General features: G+C 45.9%; 1 protein-coding gene across 6 annotated transcripts in view; it reads right to left on the reverse strand.

Annotated features, from left to right (window-relative positions):
• Positions 1–15,282, reverse strand: part of LDLRAD4 (low density lipoprotein receptor class A domain containing 4) — a 295,155-nt gene that overhangs the window by 15,591 nt on the left and 264,282 nt on the right. For 2 of the 6 annotated variants that reach the window (XM_058800674.1, XM_058800673.1), the window contains exons 1-2: positions 9,706–9,900; positions 6,555–6,709 (exon numbers count right to left, since the gene is read on the reverse strand). In XM_058800674.1, the coding sequence (XP_058656657.1) occupies positions 6,555–6,709; positions 9,706–9,775 (225 nt within the window). In that variant the 5' untranslated portion in view covers positions 9,776–9,900. Of the gene's footprint in view, positions 1–6,554; positions 6,710–9,517; positions 9,901–10,275; positions 10,354–15,282 lie in introns of those variants that run through there. The other 4 variants (XM_058800672.1, XM_058800664.1, XM_058800675.1 and 1 more) reach the window with 3 other exon arrangements.

Raw genomic sequence — 15,282 nt, forward strand, 5'->3', positions numbered from 1 at the left:
CAAGGCTGGGGGGGCACAAGGAGCTGGGAGGGGACACAGCCAGGACAGCTGAGCCCACCGAGCAAAGGGACATGCCAGACCACACGGCATCATGCTCAGTACACAGAGCCAGGGGAAGAAGAAGGAAAGGGGGGACTTTGGGAGCAAGAGCATTTGCTCTTTGCAAGTCCCTGTCACACAGCACGGAGCACCAATGCCCTGGCAATGGATGGGCACGTGCCTGTCCCCGGGCAGTGGTGAATGAACTCCTTGTTTCGCTCTCCCCATGAAACTCTCCTATCTCAGCCCACGAGTTCTCACTTTTACTCTCCCAGTTCTCTACCCCAGCCTGCTGGGAGCAAGGGGCTGTGTGGTGCTTAGTTGCCAGCTGGGGTTAAACGATGACAATCCCATATAATCCAAACTCTTCTTTTTTTGCTGACTCTTAAGGAGATTTACAGGCTTTCTCCACTATTAAGTTTCTGCAAAATAGAACTCTACCTGAAATAATGTTTTCTGAGAAACAAAAGTCAGTTTTTCACTTTCTAAAATGCATTACAATTATTAAGAAGGTCCCTCTTTTCCCCTTAACATAGATTTTTATTTTATTTTTATACAAAAACGTGCGCGCACACACATTTCTTTTGCAAGTGACATGTTCCAGACAGCAGTGTAATTTCTGCTTTTGGCCCTAGGTGGTACATTACACCACATTAAAGCATTGGCTTGCTGAAAACACTCCAGGAAGGCACAGGGGCTCATTCCTCCCAGTATCTTCCTGGGTCATACAGACCACCACAGCTTTGAAGATAGCAACAAACACAAACAAAACAAACTATTGTGCTGTCCCCAACAGAATGGTGAGTATTCCAGCAGGACACGGTACCAAGCAGAAGTACTAGAGAATTACAGAGAGTGCCAAATCTCTCACACGTAATCTGCCTCCCTACACTTACTGCAATTATTCCTGTTACTTAATGCTTTAAAACTTTTATTTCCCCATCTTCACAGCACTTCATCACTTTAAGTAATCTTCATTTCATTCAACTGAAGGGAGTAAGTACTATTATCCTTCCTCCTCTGGAGATGAAGCAAGTTGCCCAAGGTGACACACTGAGTCAGGTGCCACCCAAAGCCAGTGCTCCTTGCTTCTAGTCCTACCTGCAGATTTCCTGGACAATCCTGCCCTTATTAAACATATAATGACTTTACTGTGGGAGACTTCAAAGGGCAGCAGCCGAGCTCGCTGTCCCTCTTGGCAGCACTCCCCGAGGAGAGGCAAGCTCATGTCCCTCAAGGAGACAGCAGGAGAATACAGTGCACATCCAGCCCTTGCCAAATGATGACTACTACAAACAAAAAGATTTGGCAAAGCAGGGTGGTCTACAGCACTCACACCCTCTCCTGGCTGTAGACTGGGCTCTCGTTCCCAGTGGGATTTTCTTTCCTTTGCACATGTCAGTAAGAAAATGAGAATGAGTGGCCTAGGGACACCAGCAGGAAACAGACAGAGTAATGCCAATGCCAGTAGGAAATAATTTAAAAGACCAGCAGGAAAGACTATCATTTGAAAAAATGGCAAATCCCTGAGCTGTCAATATTATTGACTATTTTCTGTCACCCTCCTGACATTCCCCTATTATTCTGAAATAGCTGGTGCAGGGCAGAGGGGAGTATTTTTTACAGCTGTGCTCCTGGAGCTCAGCATCCAAGACTGGCACTCCCAATGCAGGTTTAATGCAAGCTGAGCAGCCTGAGCAACAATGCTGCCCTCAGTGCTGGGAGGCAGGGGCTGGTCAGGGTGAGCATCCTGTGTGATGGATGCAGGGATTTGCTGCCAGGAGTAGGCCTGGGGCAGTACAAGTGTTCAGCACTCATTCAACATCTACTTTATAAAAGAGGACAATGCAAAGACACCAGGATAGGGAAAAGGAATGAAATTAGGAATGTCAAAGTTCATTAAGTACCTCTCTGTAAGTCAGTTAATCTCTTTCCCCTCAATGTCCCCGTGGAAATCACTGGTGATGACTTTAAGAGTTAATCATTGGGAAGCAAGATTTATATTTGTTTTGTCCCAGCAAACAGCAGACTGCCACAGCAGCAGCTCAGCTGCAGCTACCTACATTCCAGCAGGAGATTTTGGCTACCAGCACGAGTGCCCTCCCAGTACCAGATCAACAAAGGCACAGCCAGCAACGCTGCAGCAGCACAGATCTCCCCTGGGGTATCACACACACACCCCCTGTGCACACATGTGCGCTGCCAGGGCTGCCACATGGCTCTGCCCCAAACTCCCCCAGCACTGCCAGGAGCATCAGCTGCCCCCACGCCGGAGTTCTGCTGTTTCACAGTGAAGCAGCCCCTGGGCAAGCTCCTGGTGTACTCCACGCCCCACGGCTTTTGCATCCCTCTCAGGTGCTCTGCAACCCTTGGCTTGCTCCCAGCTGTGAAGCCCAGCACTGCTGATGGATAAGCCAGCAGCAGGAAACGTTCAATATTTTATCCATTGTGGTACAGACATTGCTCAGCACCTTGCAGGCTCACTCCAGGCTACTGCTCATGCCAGCATGGCTATTGCTCAGCATCTTTCCACCTCTCATAATTAGGATCCCAAAACTCTTATTTCTGCTAATGTAAAAACAGGGCTGGAATGCTTAATGGCCTCACTAGGACAGAGCAGGCAGCAATCCTCAGCACTGCAGCAGAAGGACCCACTGCTCCTGAGCACTCAGCATTTGTCCTGTATGCTTAAGGCCTTGGCCCAATAACCAAGGTAATAAAATACCAAAGACCAGGGGAAAGACTGGAAGATTATACTCCAGAAGAATAAAAAGAAATATATATAAAAATTATAAATATGAACAGAAAACTGTATTTACAGAACAGCTGTGTAACAATATCATTTGGCGTGCACTTGTTGAAGAGCAGCCTTTTTTCCCCTATGACTGGTCCTTTTTCTGCCCTTTAAACATTACTTCAAATCTTGTTAATATTCTAATTTCTGACTTGGCCTGAAAGTTGAAATTCTCATTATCATCCTCTTTTATTTTTTTTTATTTGAGGGCATTTCTTCAGGGTGTCTTTAGGGTTTTTTTGTTTGTTTGGGTTTTTCGGTTTGTTTGTTTTTGTATAACCACAAAGAAGTTCAACCACAAAAAGAAATCCACTAATATCTTTCATTTCAGAAAAAAAATCCACTAAGATCTTTCATTTAATTACTTCTGATGCCTAACCCAGGAGTTTTACAGGTGTGAGGCTGGTAATAAAGGCAGCAGGTAATTTAGTTGATCACTCCTATTACACTCTGTAGAAGAACCAGAATAAGAGAGATCATTTATTCAATAGTTGATCTTTATGCAGCCAGAAATCTGTGCAGTTCAGCCACCACTCAGCTGGTGGAAGACATGATTATCTAGAAACAGGACAGGCTTAAAGAAAAAGAAAACTGAAGATAACAAAAGGACCAAAAAAAAAAAGAAAAAAAAACCCAAAAAACTGAAACAACAACAAACCTAACAAAAACACAAACAAACAAACCCCCCATCTGAACAGGAAAGGCTGAGTTCTACATTTTGATACACCTCTGCTAACTCAGTTACATGAAAGGGTGTTTGTCGCAGACATTTCTCCACAGAAATCCTTTCTTTCAGATTTCTGCGTCTTCGGGAGGCCAGAGGCCCCCGAAGAGAAGGTAAACAATTATTATCAGCTGCTGGGGAATGCAACAGGAACACCTTGATTGGCTCATTTTCTATGTTTATAATTAAGAGCCAATCACCAGTGTAAGCTAGGGGACTGAGTCCTTGAACACAACTTTGTTGTAGATATTCTTTTCTATCTCTTCTTAGCTTAGCTAGCAGCTCTGCAAAACCTCTCTCTATATTCTATTAGTATAACTATAATGTATAATATCATATATTAATAAATCAAGCCTTCTGATCAAGATACAAGATTCACCGTCTCTCTCTCACCAGCAGCGACCCACTCAGGTCGCTGTAATAGGTGTTCACTTCAGAACTAGTCAACAGTCAAATAATTTGCTTTACCATCTTCTTTCAAGAAAGATGTCTGAATTTCCTCTATTTCCACTCACTATTTCTCTACCAATGAAAGACTTGAGTCACAATAATATTTTCTTCAGGTATTAGTGGCTAACAAACATTTTTATCTGTTTTCAGAGATATAATATATACCATTAAAAAAATATTCCTTTACAAGAAAATCCACTTGGACAGCATGTGCACACAGAGCAAGATGTGCCTGGCACAAGAAATGAATTTTACAAGTGTATAACCTGCATCTCACCACTCACACTATTATCTTGTGCAAGCCACTCCACTGTGGACAATGAGAACAGGCTGGTCATTTGCAGTTTCTCACCACAGAGCACTTACTTTAGTTTTCTGACCCTCATTCTCTGTACATTGCTTTTAAGGTTTGTACTGCACAGCCAGTTTCTATCAGAATTTCCTTCTAACACCTGACACAAAAGAAAATTCAAAGTTTTTCACATCTCAACTCAGAGACCTGAAAATCCCCATTCCCCACAAGTATGACCTTCTTCTAAGAAGAGCTGCAGCTTATCAGAAATTCAGATGAGTAAGTGATGACAAATCTATACCAAAGGCTTTCAGAGGAATCAGTAACTGCTTCTTGCCATCCCCTCATCAATTCCCATGAAGTGCTCACTTGGCTGTGATTATCATTACTTATAATGGTGACATCGAACTGAAACTGAGTCAGTGTTTTAAAAATTATTTAAGATCAGTTCTGGGCACTAAAGCAGCTCCCAAGTCCCTGTTGCCAAATTGCATGCTCTTCTTCACCAGAAGGGAAAGTTTTCTCCCTTGTGCCCAAGAGAAGGCAAAAAAAAAAAAATCACTGGCTCTGATAACAGACAATAGTAATGAACCATACAAAGGAAATAATGGGTTATTTCATGCATTTGACAGCTTACTACAGTTTAAAAAGATTTGTGAAGATGAAAATGCATTTCATTTATCTCAAACTATTTCATTTTAGGGATCTGTAGCAATTACAGCTAACATTTTTCAGACAGAATTGTGGTTCTTGAATTACAGTGTCCATTTTAAAGCAACATTCAAATTAATCTAGTCAATTTTTCCAATCCTCAAGTCCAAGAGGTGAAGGCTTGACAAGTTCCAGTTTCATCTGTAACCAAATTAGAGCTAACCATTCGTACACTACCCAAGTGCCAGGCAGTGAGGCAGCCTCTCCTTGAGGAGGCAGCTCCTTTCCTCCCCCTGCAGCCTCCAAGGAAAGAGCAATTCACCCCAGCAAAATGGCACAGGTGATGCACTAAGAGAGAGCTTTGGGAACCCTGCATTGTCACACTGTACAGCTGACTTTCAGGAGGGAGCTGCCAATTGCCAGGGAGGCAGCTCCACAGCAGCCCTGTGGCATCTCTGCCTCCCCTGCTGAAATCTAACCATAACAAAAAGGCAAAAGCAAAAAGCCAGCAATTAGTGCTCAGCCAGAGCAGTCCCGAGGCCTCTCACCATTACCTTGGCAGCTCCCTAAGGAGCACAAAGAGGGAAGAAACATAAGACTGGAATGGATAAAAAGGTGAGACTGTGGTGTTAGAACTGGTGTAAACCATTATGATCACACCTCTCAGTTACAATCTGACTTTTTTTTTTGACAGCAAAAGGAAGCTGTGAACTCAGCACTGTTACCAGGAATTCAATGCATCAAAAGGTGACTTCATAAATGGCCCCTTAGCCTCCTCTGCCAGCAAAGAGGCCAAGGGCACCTCTCTGGGAAAAGCCCATCAGAAGGAAGGGCCTCCCTGTAACACCACGGGACGCTTGTGGGGGATATCCCAAGGTCACGGACACACTGTGCTTAACCCTCACAAGGCAGCAGAGCATCCCACCCAGAAAACTCCTGGCTCACAAGGCAAATTAGGTGCTCATTTACTCTTGGGGTCACTAAACACATTCTTAACAAGTGCTGACTGAGATTCCATCTTAAGCCTTTGACCCAGTAACAACACATCTTAAGCACACCAGGTCCTTGGAGAGATCCTTTTTCTATCTCTTCTTGCTGTTCTAGTGAAACAAACACAACATTTTCCTGGGTCCTTACTGGGACAGTGGTTTTGATACAGCAAACAGCCATGCCAGCTTCACAAAACAGTAACAGAGAGAAAACCCCAGGATACCACACAACATATGGAAAGTCATAACAACATGTATTTCAAATCTTTGCACCCTAGCTCATCTCCATTCATTCCCCTTCCACACTCTCCTCTCAAAGTACAGCAGGAGCAAACACAAAGTCCCATCTAAGCTCCAAATGCAAAATGAATATAGGCTACATAAAACACAGCAGGGTCTAAAAATAATTGAAGAGCATGTACCTTAAATTTGCGTTCCAAATTTGTTTACTACTGACAAATACAACTTTGGCAAAAGACCTAACTATAGGGAGTATTAAAAGTGATATCAGAAGTTCTTCCAGCAGCTTCCTGTAGCAGAGCTCTTTGGGAGGCTTTGCTGCAGGCCCACACAGCCCAAGGAAAAGGGAGTTTGGTGCAGGGGGCTCACACTCACCGTCTGCAGAGTTTCCTCCTGCCTCCTGCTTTGGCTCTGCCGGTTGATAAAGGAGCGAGTCGAGAGTTTGTAATGGTTCAACAAGCAGATGATCACTACCACCATAACAGTTATAACCACGATTATAATGATGATTTGAACAAACTCCAGTTCAGCTAAAACAAAGGGAAAAAAAAGAGGAAAACGTGTCATCAACACACAGAAGGTTAACCATCAAAGCAACAACCTGAAAAGACACTCAATATTTCTCTGAGACTGATCTGGCTTGAGATACTCTTGCTGTCTATTCTGCAAAGTTTTGTGATGAAAACTGTTCTAAAAAGTATGAAAATTATTTCATTTTTGCCAGAGCAAACTGACCAGCATCAGTGGCTGTAGGTCAAAACTAAGAAGCTTCTTAGTGATCCTTCTCTGCAGCCTCCAAAGGAAACAAACTCTTCAACATAAACACCATAGATGAACCTTTTGGACAAAACAGTTTCACTGGACAAAAAACCAAAGGAACCTCATACACACAAACCCCACTCTATTTTAATAGCCACCTGTAGTACCAATAGAGTCCAGAGGGCTTCATAAGCTTCAAAGCCTGAGAGGAATCAGGACACTGATTATTTAGTACACTAACCTTAATTTTTTTATCAAGTCAAGAGCATGAAAGCTATTTAACTAGAGTGGAAAACCTTAAGCCTATTGAATCTACATGCGGTGTCTTTTTCAATTACCACCTTCTCTCCAACGAATGTAATGCTAACTTTTCCAGGCCTTTCCCAGTCAGGTAAAAATCTAAAAAGAGCTCTGGTACTCTAAAACAAGAGATGTTCCACCATGGATAAAAATGAAACCAGGGCCCTGGTTGTTGCAAGAGATACAATTACAATGAACTCCCAGAACCCATCATCTTATCTGAAGCCCTGCCTATACCACAAATATTAAGTATATTTAGAAATGAGTCACTCTTGCACCCTTTTGGCTACACTGGAGCAGCAAGGATGAGCAATGTAAGGGGAAAAATTGCCCTTTGCAGCTACCTAGTTGATGATATTTCTATGGAAACTGCATTGCTCACAGGGGATGCTCATCTTGAAAGACAACTCCACTTAATGGGAGGAGGTCTTTGGTTGCTAGGTTGGTAGAAAAAGCAAAGAAGCAGCTCAAGTTGCTCAGTTTCAGTACTTTCCAAAAAGGGCATTACTTTTTGGATGCAAAAACATGAACTTTGGGGAACTGATACTAAATATCTGTTTTAAGAAGTTAATGAGGAAAGAGACATGCCACATGAAAATAAAAGAACAAGTATGAGCAAACAAGCCCCTTTTGCCACCATCTTTAATTCGCAGCCACACTCAGCTTTCTGTGTGACAGCAGAACACTTGTGCTGACACAACACAACTGTGAAGCTGAGCTACAAAAACACCACTCAAACATAAACCCCAAGATGAACCTGCAGTTTACCTAAAGGAAACCCAAGGCTGTTCCATTATTCTAGGATCTCTTGCAAACAAACATCAGACTCCAGGAGCTACAAGCGTGCTGGTGTCCAGCAGGGGCTGGTGCCAAGCTCCAGCTGTCTGTCACCAGCCACGGCAGGCACAGCCGGAGCACCAAGTGCTGAGGGTCTGCAATCCTCTCCTGAGGAGTAACTAAGCCTACTTAAGGCTAAGGAAAGAGTAAAGGGCAAAAATATGTCTATCACTTTATCACTCCTCGCTGTTAAGTGCTTCCCACTCATCATTAAGACCACCAGCGTTTTCAAAGAATTTGGTTAGTCAGTGCTTGGTGCTCTGCTTTTGCTATCAACCCCACACACAGGGCAGCGATCTTTCTTTTTCCCCTCTCTTGTGTCACTGGAAGCTCACAATGTCAGCACCAGAAGATCAAAAAGGCGGAAGAAGAGAATTAATTAAAAAATAAACCCACCCAAACCACAGTTAAGTTAAAAGTCTTGGTTTTTCTTGGCTCAGAAACACAGAACACAGACTTCACACAGATGACAACTTCTGCAATTCACATTCTGTGGTTACTGAAATATTAAAGGGTTTCTTTTTCTTTATACAAACTTTTTTTGGGTCCATGTCACACTTTAGACTGGAAAATGGGAGACTGTTGCTAAAGGGCAACATGCAAAACAACTAATGTTTATTTGGGCTTTCCTAGAATGCACAGATCACTAGAATGACATGTTACTTCTCTATCTGCCAAGGACACAGTCTTCTAAATTTATCGAGACCCCTGCATTTCAGTGGCAAGGGACAGTACTTCTCCCTTAGAGATGAGTGATTTGGTCTGTGAGCACTTCCCGTAGGAGGGAACCATTTAAAAATGCTTGATTAAAATATGGCTATACAATAAAGAAAATAAAAACCACAGCACACAGCTGCGAGCACATGGGATTTCCCACATTCAGTTTGCATTGTCAACACCAAACTGCAACAGAACACCTTACTGATGTTCAAGAGGATTTCCTCAATGGAAAGCACGGGGAAAAACGATAATTTTAAATCGCTTCTTCCTCCTGAGTGACATTCCTGCTGCTCATTAGGTTATCAGCGGTAAAAAGCAAAGGCAGCCTGCAGCAGCAGCAGCAGTCTCTATTTGCTGGCACGGATCGAGGCCATTTAAATAGTTCCTAGCGGCTGCTGACAGGCGCTGGGTCATCGCGGCCCCCAGCACGTCCCCTGCCCGACACCTGCCAGGCGCGCAGGGCCACCGCCTTCCCGACAGGCATCTCCTCCTCCCCACTTTTCCCGTAAATTGACCGGGAAAGAAACCGGGCAAAGCTTCAGGAAGAGAAATGCTTTGGTTTTACGACCCTGAGCCTGTGACACTCACATACATCGGTTTCTTAACGCGCAAGAAACTGCATTTCTAATAAAAATTCTCCAGCGGAAAAAAACCTAAAACCAAACACAACGTTCCAGGGTAAACGCCCAACACGGAAAAAGCAACACGGTGAATCAAATTACCTTCTCAGAAGAGCTCGAAAAGAGAGACACAATTTACAGCCCTAGCAGCGACCACACCAGACCGGCACCCCGAGCGAGCCTCCCCCCGCACACGGATCCCGCAGCTCCGCCGGCGAGCGCTCCCGGGCGCTGCGGTGCCCCGGGCCGCATCCCGCGGTCGCTGCCCCTGCGGACCTCGGCGCCGGTACCTCTTTCCAACAACAGGTCTTTTAACCGCGCATCCTTCACCGCTGTCCTGTTAAGCCGCTCACTGGACATGCTCGCCTGCGCCGGGCGGGGGGCTCAAGCCGCTCCGCCAGCCCCCGCGGCGGGCACCGCATCCCCGGCAGCCCCGGGCTCCATCCAGCGAGGGGGCACGCTCAGGGGGGCTGCCAGGGAGCCTCCCGCCCGCGCCTCTCCCGGCGCTCGGAGCGCGGCTGCCGCCCCGCAGCCGCCGCTGCCGCCGGAGCGGGCGGGCACGGCCGGCACCGGCCGCTCCCGCCCCGCCGTGCCCCGGCCGCGCGTGTGCGCGCACGCACGGACACCAGGGTCCCGCCGGGCTCCGCGCCCGGGGCGAAACGAGTTCGAGAAAAAAAAAATAAAAAAAAAAAAAATCGAAAATCCCAAACCACAACAACAAAAAGAAAAAAAATATTAAAAAACAGTCGACCGGCGAGAACAAAAGGAACGGAAAGGCGCTGCCCCGCTGGTGGGCGAGCCCCGCGGGGAGGCGCGGAGCGCAGACAGGGAGGGAAGGAGGGATGCAGGAAGGTCCGTACCTGACCCGCGCCGCCGCCGCTCTTTAAGCCCGGCCCGGCCCGGCGCGTTCGGGGCGCCCCGGCTCCGCCGCCTGCCCGGCCCGCCCGCGCCTGCGCCGCGCCCGCACCGCCCCCGCGCACGTGCCCGCGCCCCGCCCCGCCCCGCCGAGACGGGACCGCGCGGGGCCCGACGCGCTCGCGGCCCTGGGCCCTTCAAAGGGCGCCGGCAGCCAAAGCTCGGCCCCAGCGCCACACCGACAGCCAGAGGGATCCCCGGATCATCCCAGCTGCGCGGCCCCCGCTTCCTTATCCCAAGTTTCACGGGCAGTCGTGTGTGTCTCCGCGTGTGCGTAAAATACTAGGGAGTCCCATCCCGGCGCTATACCATAAAACCATAACCATCAGAAGGAGCGATGCCTGTAACCTCAAGTTAAAAAAAAACAAAACAAAACAAAACAAAAAAAAAAAAAAAAAAAAACTAAAGAAAGAGGGGAAAGAACACCGGGCTTCAGCCGCATGTGTTTTTCTTTGGCAGAACTCCCAGCTCCCAGCACTCCCAGCAGTGAGTGCTGCCTTCCTCTGCAGCCCTGTGCCTGCCAGTGAACCCTTGTGCCTGTCCCTAAACTCCTCTGCCTGTCAATGAACCCCTGTGCCTGTCCCTGAAGCCCTGTGCCCATCCCTCAACCCCTCTGGCCCCCCAATCCCCTATGCCTGCCTCAGCCTTTCTGGCTCCCTTGTGGCTGAGGAACGCTGCCAGGTGGGTTCCTGATCCCGCTCCCCACCTGTACTCGCACTCAGCAACACGATGGAGGCCAGCAGCAGGGACTCAGGGCTGTCCCTGCTGCCACTGTGCAAAGGAGCAGCACAGTCCCACAGTGTCTCTGACATGTTAGGAAGCACTGTCAGCACCCTGTCCTTCAATTCCCAGGATATTCCTTTATCCTGGCTTCAGCATCATGGCCAAGACTCCTCCCATTCCTAATTACTTCTCTGGATTATGGTGGCATCCCCAAAGCACTGAATGAGACCAGTGTCAAGAAAAGTGAGCTGACCCTCTGGGCCACACTTGGCCAGGGCCTTGGAGCTCCTGAGAGCAGAGGAGATGGCTGCAGCACTGGGGAGGCTCCATGCCCCTCTCCAGCAGGCTGTGGCTGGCTCACCTCAGCTCAGCTCACAGCAGCACTGCTCTCCCCCACACACAGCACAGGCCCCCAGGACACGCTGGCAGACCATGGAGGCAGACCCAGTGCTGCCCACGCCTCTCATGTTTGGAAATCCCAGGCACCAGCCTCAAATATAAAGATGCCCTAACTCAAAGTCAAAGAGCAAAAGCCAGGAGGGGAAAGAAGCAGAGAGGAGTGGGCCTGCTTGCAGTCACCTATCAAGCTAGCACTATGAAGAGCCAGGGGCTTAAAAATATTAGGGAGACATATTCTGCTATATATATCCACAGCACACAGCAGGGCCCCTCTCCTGGTTACAGGCTATCCCCACTGTCTGGATTTATTAAACTGTTGTTGACATTTAGCTTGATACTGCAAGGTCTAAGGCCTCAATCCAAACACAACAGTCAAGCTGGGGGACAGTGATTGTGGACTGTAAATAAATATCCTTTGAGAGTTCCTAGAAGAGCAGAATGAGTTTAAATTATGTGTCAATAGAATGCTTTTGTGCAAGTGGAGTATTAACCAAGTACGGCACTGTTACCAGCAGAGATAAGTAATTCAGTACAGATAGCAGATGTGAAGCGCCTTCAAAATTACAATCTGATTGTCCTTAAAGTACTTTAAAGACAATTAATTCAACAGACCAGACTTCTGAGCATGGCTGTTGCGTGGGCATACCCACTCAATGTGTACAGAGCTGCTACTGAGGCCAATTACCTTCCTGTTGCAAACTCTTTGTTTTCAAGGACGTTGTAAGATAAAGTTTCTGACCAAAGACTGACCTACATACATCATTCCCCAACCTCATGTTTAAAACGAGAAGCTGGTTTCAGATGAGTGCAGTTTAAAGACTACAAAGAAAGCAGAAAACAAACCAAACTAATATATTGGCATTAATGCTTGTCCTTTACTCATACAATTGAACTGTAGATGTTTAGAGTCTTCAGTTTCTGACGAGCATTAACCCATGACATAAAATAATTGCTTTGGCAAGACGGGGGACTCAGCACACAGACTGGTAACTCACACACTTTACTCACTCTCTAGTCCAATACCCACCAACTATTATTGTACAAGTGCAGGCACAATGACTGCAAAATGGTTACAGACTTCTGTGATAAGCATCCTCAAGAACGTCCTCAGAACAATATTTGGCTCATCACCTATTTATTAAGAATTTATCACAAACTTTTTAATGTGAATCAAGCCCTGTGCCAGAGAGCCCATATAAGCTTCTCTGTCAACAAGAATGGGGGAGCAGCTTCCTGCTAAAATTCCAAGTAGCAGGTTCCACCATGACCTCTGAGCAGGACGGCTGCTCTGGCGTCAGGGTAGAAGCTCCTTAAGCAGGTTCTGGCACAGAGTCATAATGCTTCTCCACAGGCCATTACAAGTCAAGCATATTAATGATAAAACCAAGGGCTAGTTCAACTTGGTAACAGGTGAAATTTTATGAAGGACATGTTCACTGATCTGTCTCCTCAGATCATTACTGAGAAAACTAAAGACTCATTTTGGAACCCACAAGAACAAAACCTGAATTTTTTATTTTACTGCTAGTAAAGATGTTAATCTCAAGTGTAAAGAAACAGTCATGCTTTGGTGACCAAAACTGCACAGATACTGCTTTCTCAATATGACTTTTGCATTTCTGCTACTTCTCCCTTTTTTTCTCTGATCCTCTAAAGACATTACTGACTGTGGGCAGGTTCTTGGCCAGTTGTGATACTTTGAAGAATAAGAGAAAACCCACAGTCTTCAAAGTGGACAGTAAGGGGGTGTTTTCCTCCTGCCTGCAGCCAGCCCCTTGGGGAGCCTGGACAGTGGGTGTGTGTGCAGAGGCGCTTCCCCCTCCCTGCACTGCCAAGCAACTTCAAGGCTTCAAGCAACTGCAGATGCACCCACTGAATGCCCCATGCCCCCACCTCTCAAACTGCCTCCACCTGGGGGAAATGTTCACCTTTCTGATTAAATCTAGATTTTGTCAGAAAAAGATGGAGGAACAGCACTGACCGAGGGAAAGAAAAAGTGCTTTTCTCATTGGCAGTGAACTCCAGTAACCGATTTGCCAGTACATGTATCCAGATGTATTATGTTGTGTTTAATGTGATTAGGTGCAAGGAACAAGCAGATGGGAGCACTGTGGAGAGATTAGCAACACAGCCCAAAAGAAGTAAAGTTGGTGGAGGGAAGAAGACAGTATTTAAGGACTCTAAATTGACTCCCTGTTAAAGCTGTTCTTTACTCTGCAGTAATAAGAAGGATTAGGAAATTCAGGCAGTCCTTCACATGCATAGTTAGTTGCACAGCCTGAGTGATCCCTGTGCTGGCCACGCATGCAGTGGTTTGTTTTCCTCTGCTGGAAGGAGGGTTCAGTCAGGGACACTGAATTATAACATGCTGATTTAAAAGTAATCACCGTTTCAGACCTGACTAGCACTGGCTCTGTTTACACTGGTGAGTGAGAAAATCTACTTATGAATTATCCCCACTGCAGTTCTATTAGTCCTCACATGTTGGCTCGACATAGGCAATTTACAGTTGTCTGCTCCAGCAGGGTTAAATGGTACAGTGAGCATAATGCCCTGGCCCTGCTTACCCTGCAGATCACACTGCTGCTAACTTGGATGCTCCCCTGCCACTGCTGCAAAACACGTACAGAATTTCCTGGTTCTGATGCTTGAGGAATGAGAAGCTCTGGGCAGGGAAAGGCAGCTGTAAATATGAGGAAGATAATCAACCCGGACTATTCAGACCAGGAAAACGTCTCCAAGGGGACAAAGTCACCGGGTGTCTGAGAACAAAAATTTCCCACCATTAGGGTGAATATTGTGATACAGTAGCTTCCATGTGTTTTAGTCATTGGCTGCTTCAATCCTCCATTTAGTTCTGTCAAAAATTAGTGAACAAAATCAGCTGTGCTGAAAATACTGCACCTCCTTCCACCCTTAGTTTTGATCACATTCCACAGCTTTTGTCACATTTTGAGCTCAAATCGACTAAGTGTAAAAATGAGCTATTTAAGTAAGAGAAAAGGCAAGAAAGGATAACAATATTGTTTGTTTGGGATTTTAAAAATTCTGTTATTATTCAGAGCTCTCCCAGCAGTACTTGCAGTTAGTACCTGGAACTGGATTCTGTGGAGTCTCTGGTTTGCAGCATGACTACCCTGCCTAAACTCCCTGTGGTTTCCAGGCAATTCCCAGCAAGTACAGGAAAGAATCATCCCTCATTATTAATATTTTTTTCTGTTCAAGCAGGAGCTAGAAGAAATGCACTAAGCACCACATTAAAAAGCTGGGAGATCACATCATGCATTATCCTGCCATAGGAATGGATGAAAGTTAAATAAGGGATAGAATTAGCATGGATGCTAGAATTAAGCACATGCAAAAATCCACCTCCAACACAAAACTGAAAGCCCTGTTGCAGAAGTATAGGTTGCTAAATAAGCTATTAGTGGTATTTTAGACACACAAAGAACGTTCATTCTTCCACTAAAGAACATACTTCAGTTACAGAGAGTCTCCTGCCAGGTGGATTATTCGCTCCATAAATCTCAATTGCCAGCAAACTCCCTGGCAGCCCGGAAAAGAAAACAAGGGGTACTCGACTGCAGGTTAACAGACTATCAAACATTTTAGTACTTTCTGACTAAGGTGTATGCAAAGACGTCAAAAAGCTGGACAGTGCAGAAACATCACAAGAAAACCCAGCAACCCTGGTCTAAAAAAATATAATCTCAGGGCAAGACAGAACAGAGATAAGAAGGGAAAGCAGAACCAGGATTACAATACAGTACTAAAAATACAAGTAGAATGTGAAGAGCTGTATTTATTTCTGACATGAATATAATCAGCTG

This window comes from Ammospiza caudacuta, chromosome 1, assembly GCF_027887145.1.
Source record: "Ammospiza caudacuta isolate bAmmCau1 chromosome 1, bAmmCau1.pri, whole genome shotgun sequence".
In the NCBI taxonomy this organism is placed as follows: domain Eukaryota; kingdom Metazoa; phylum Chordata; class Aves; order Passeriformes; family Passerellidae; genus Ammospiza; species Ammospiza caudacuta.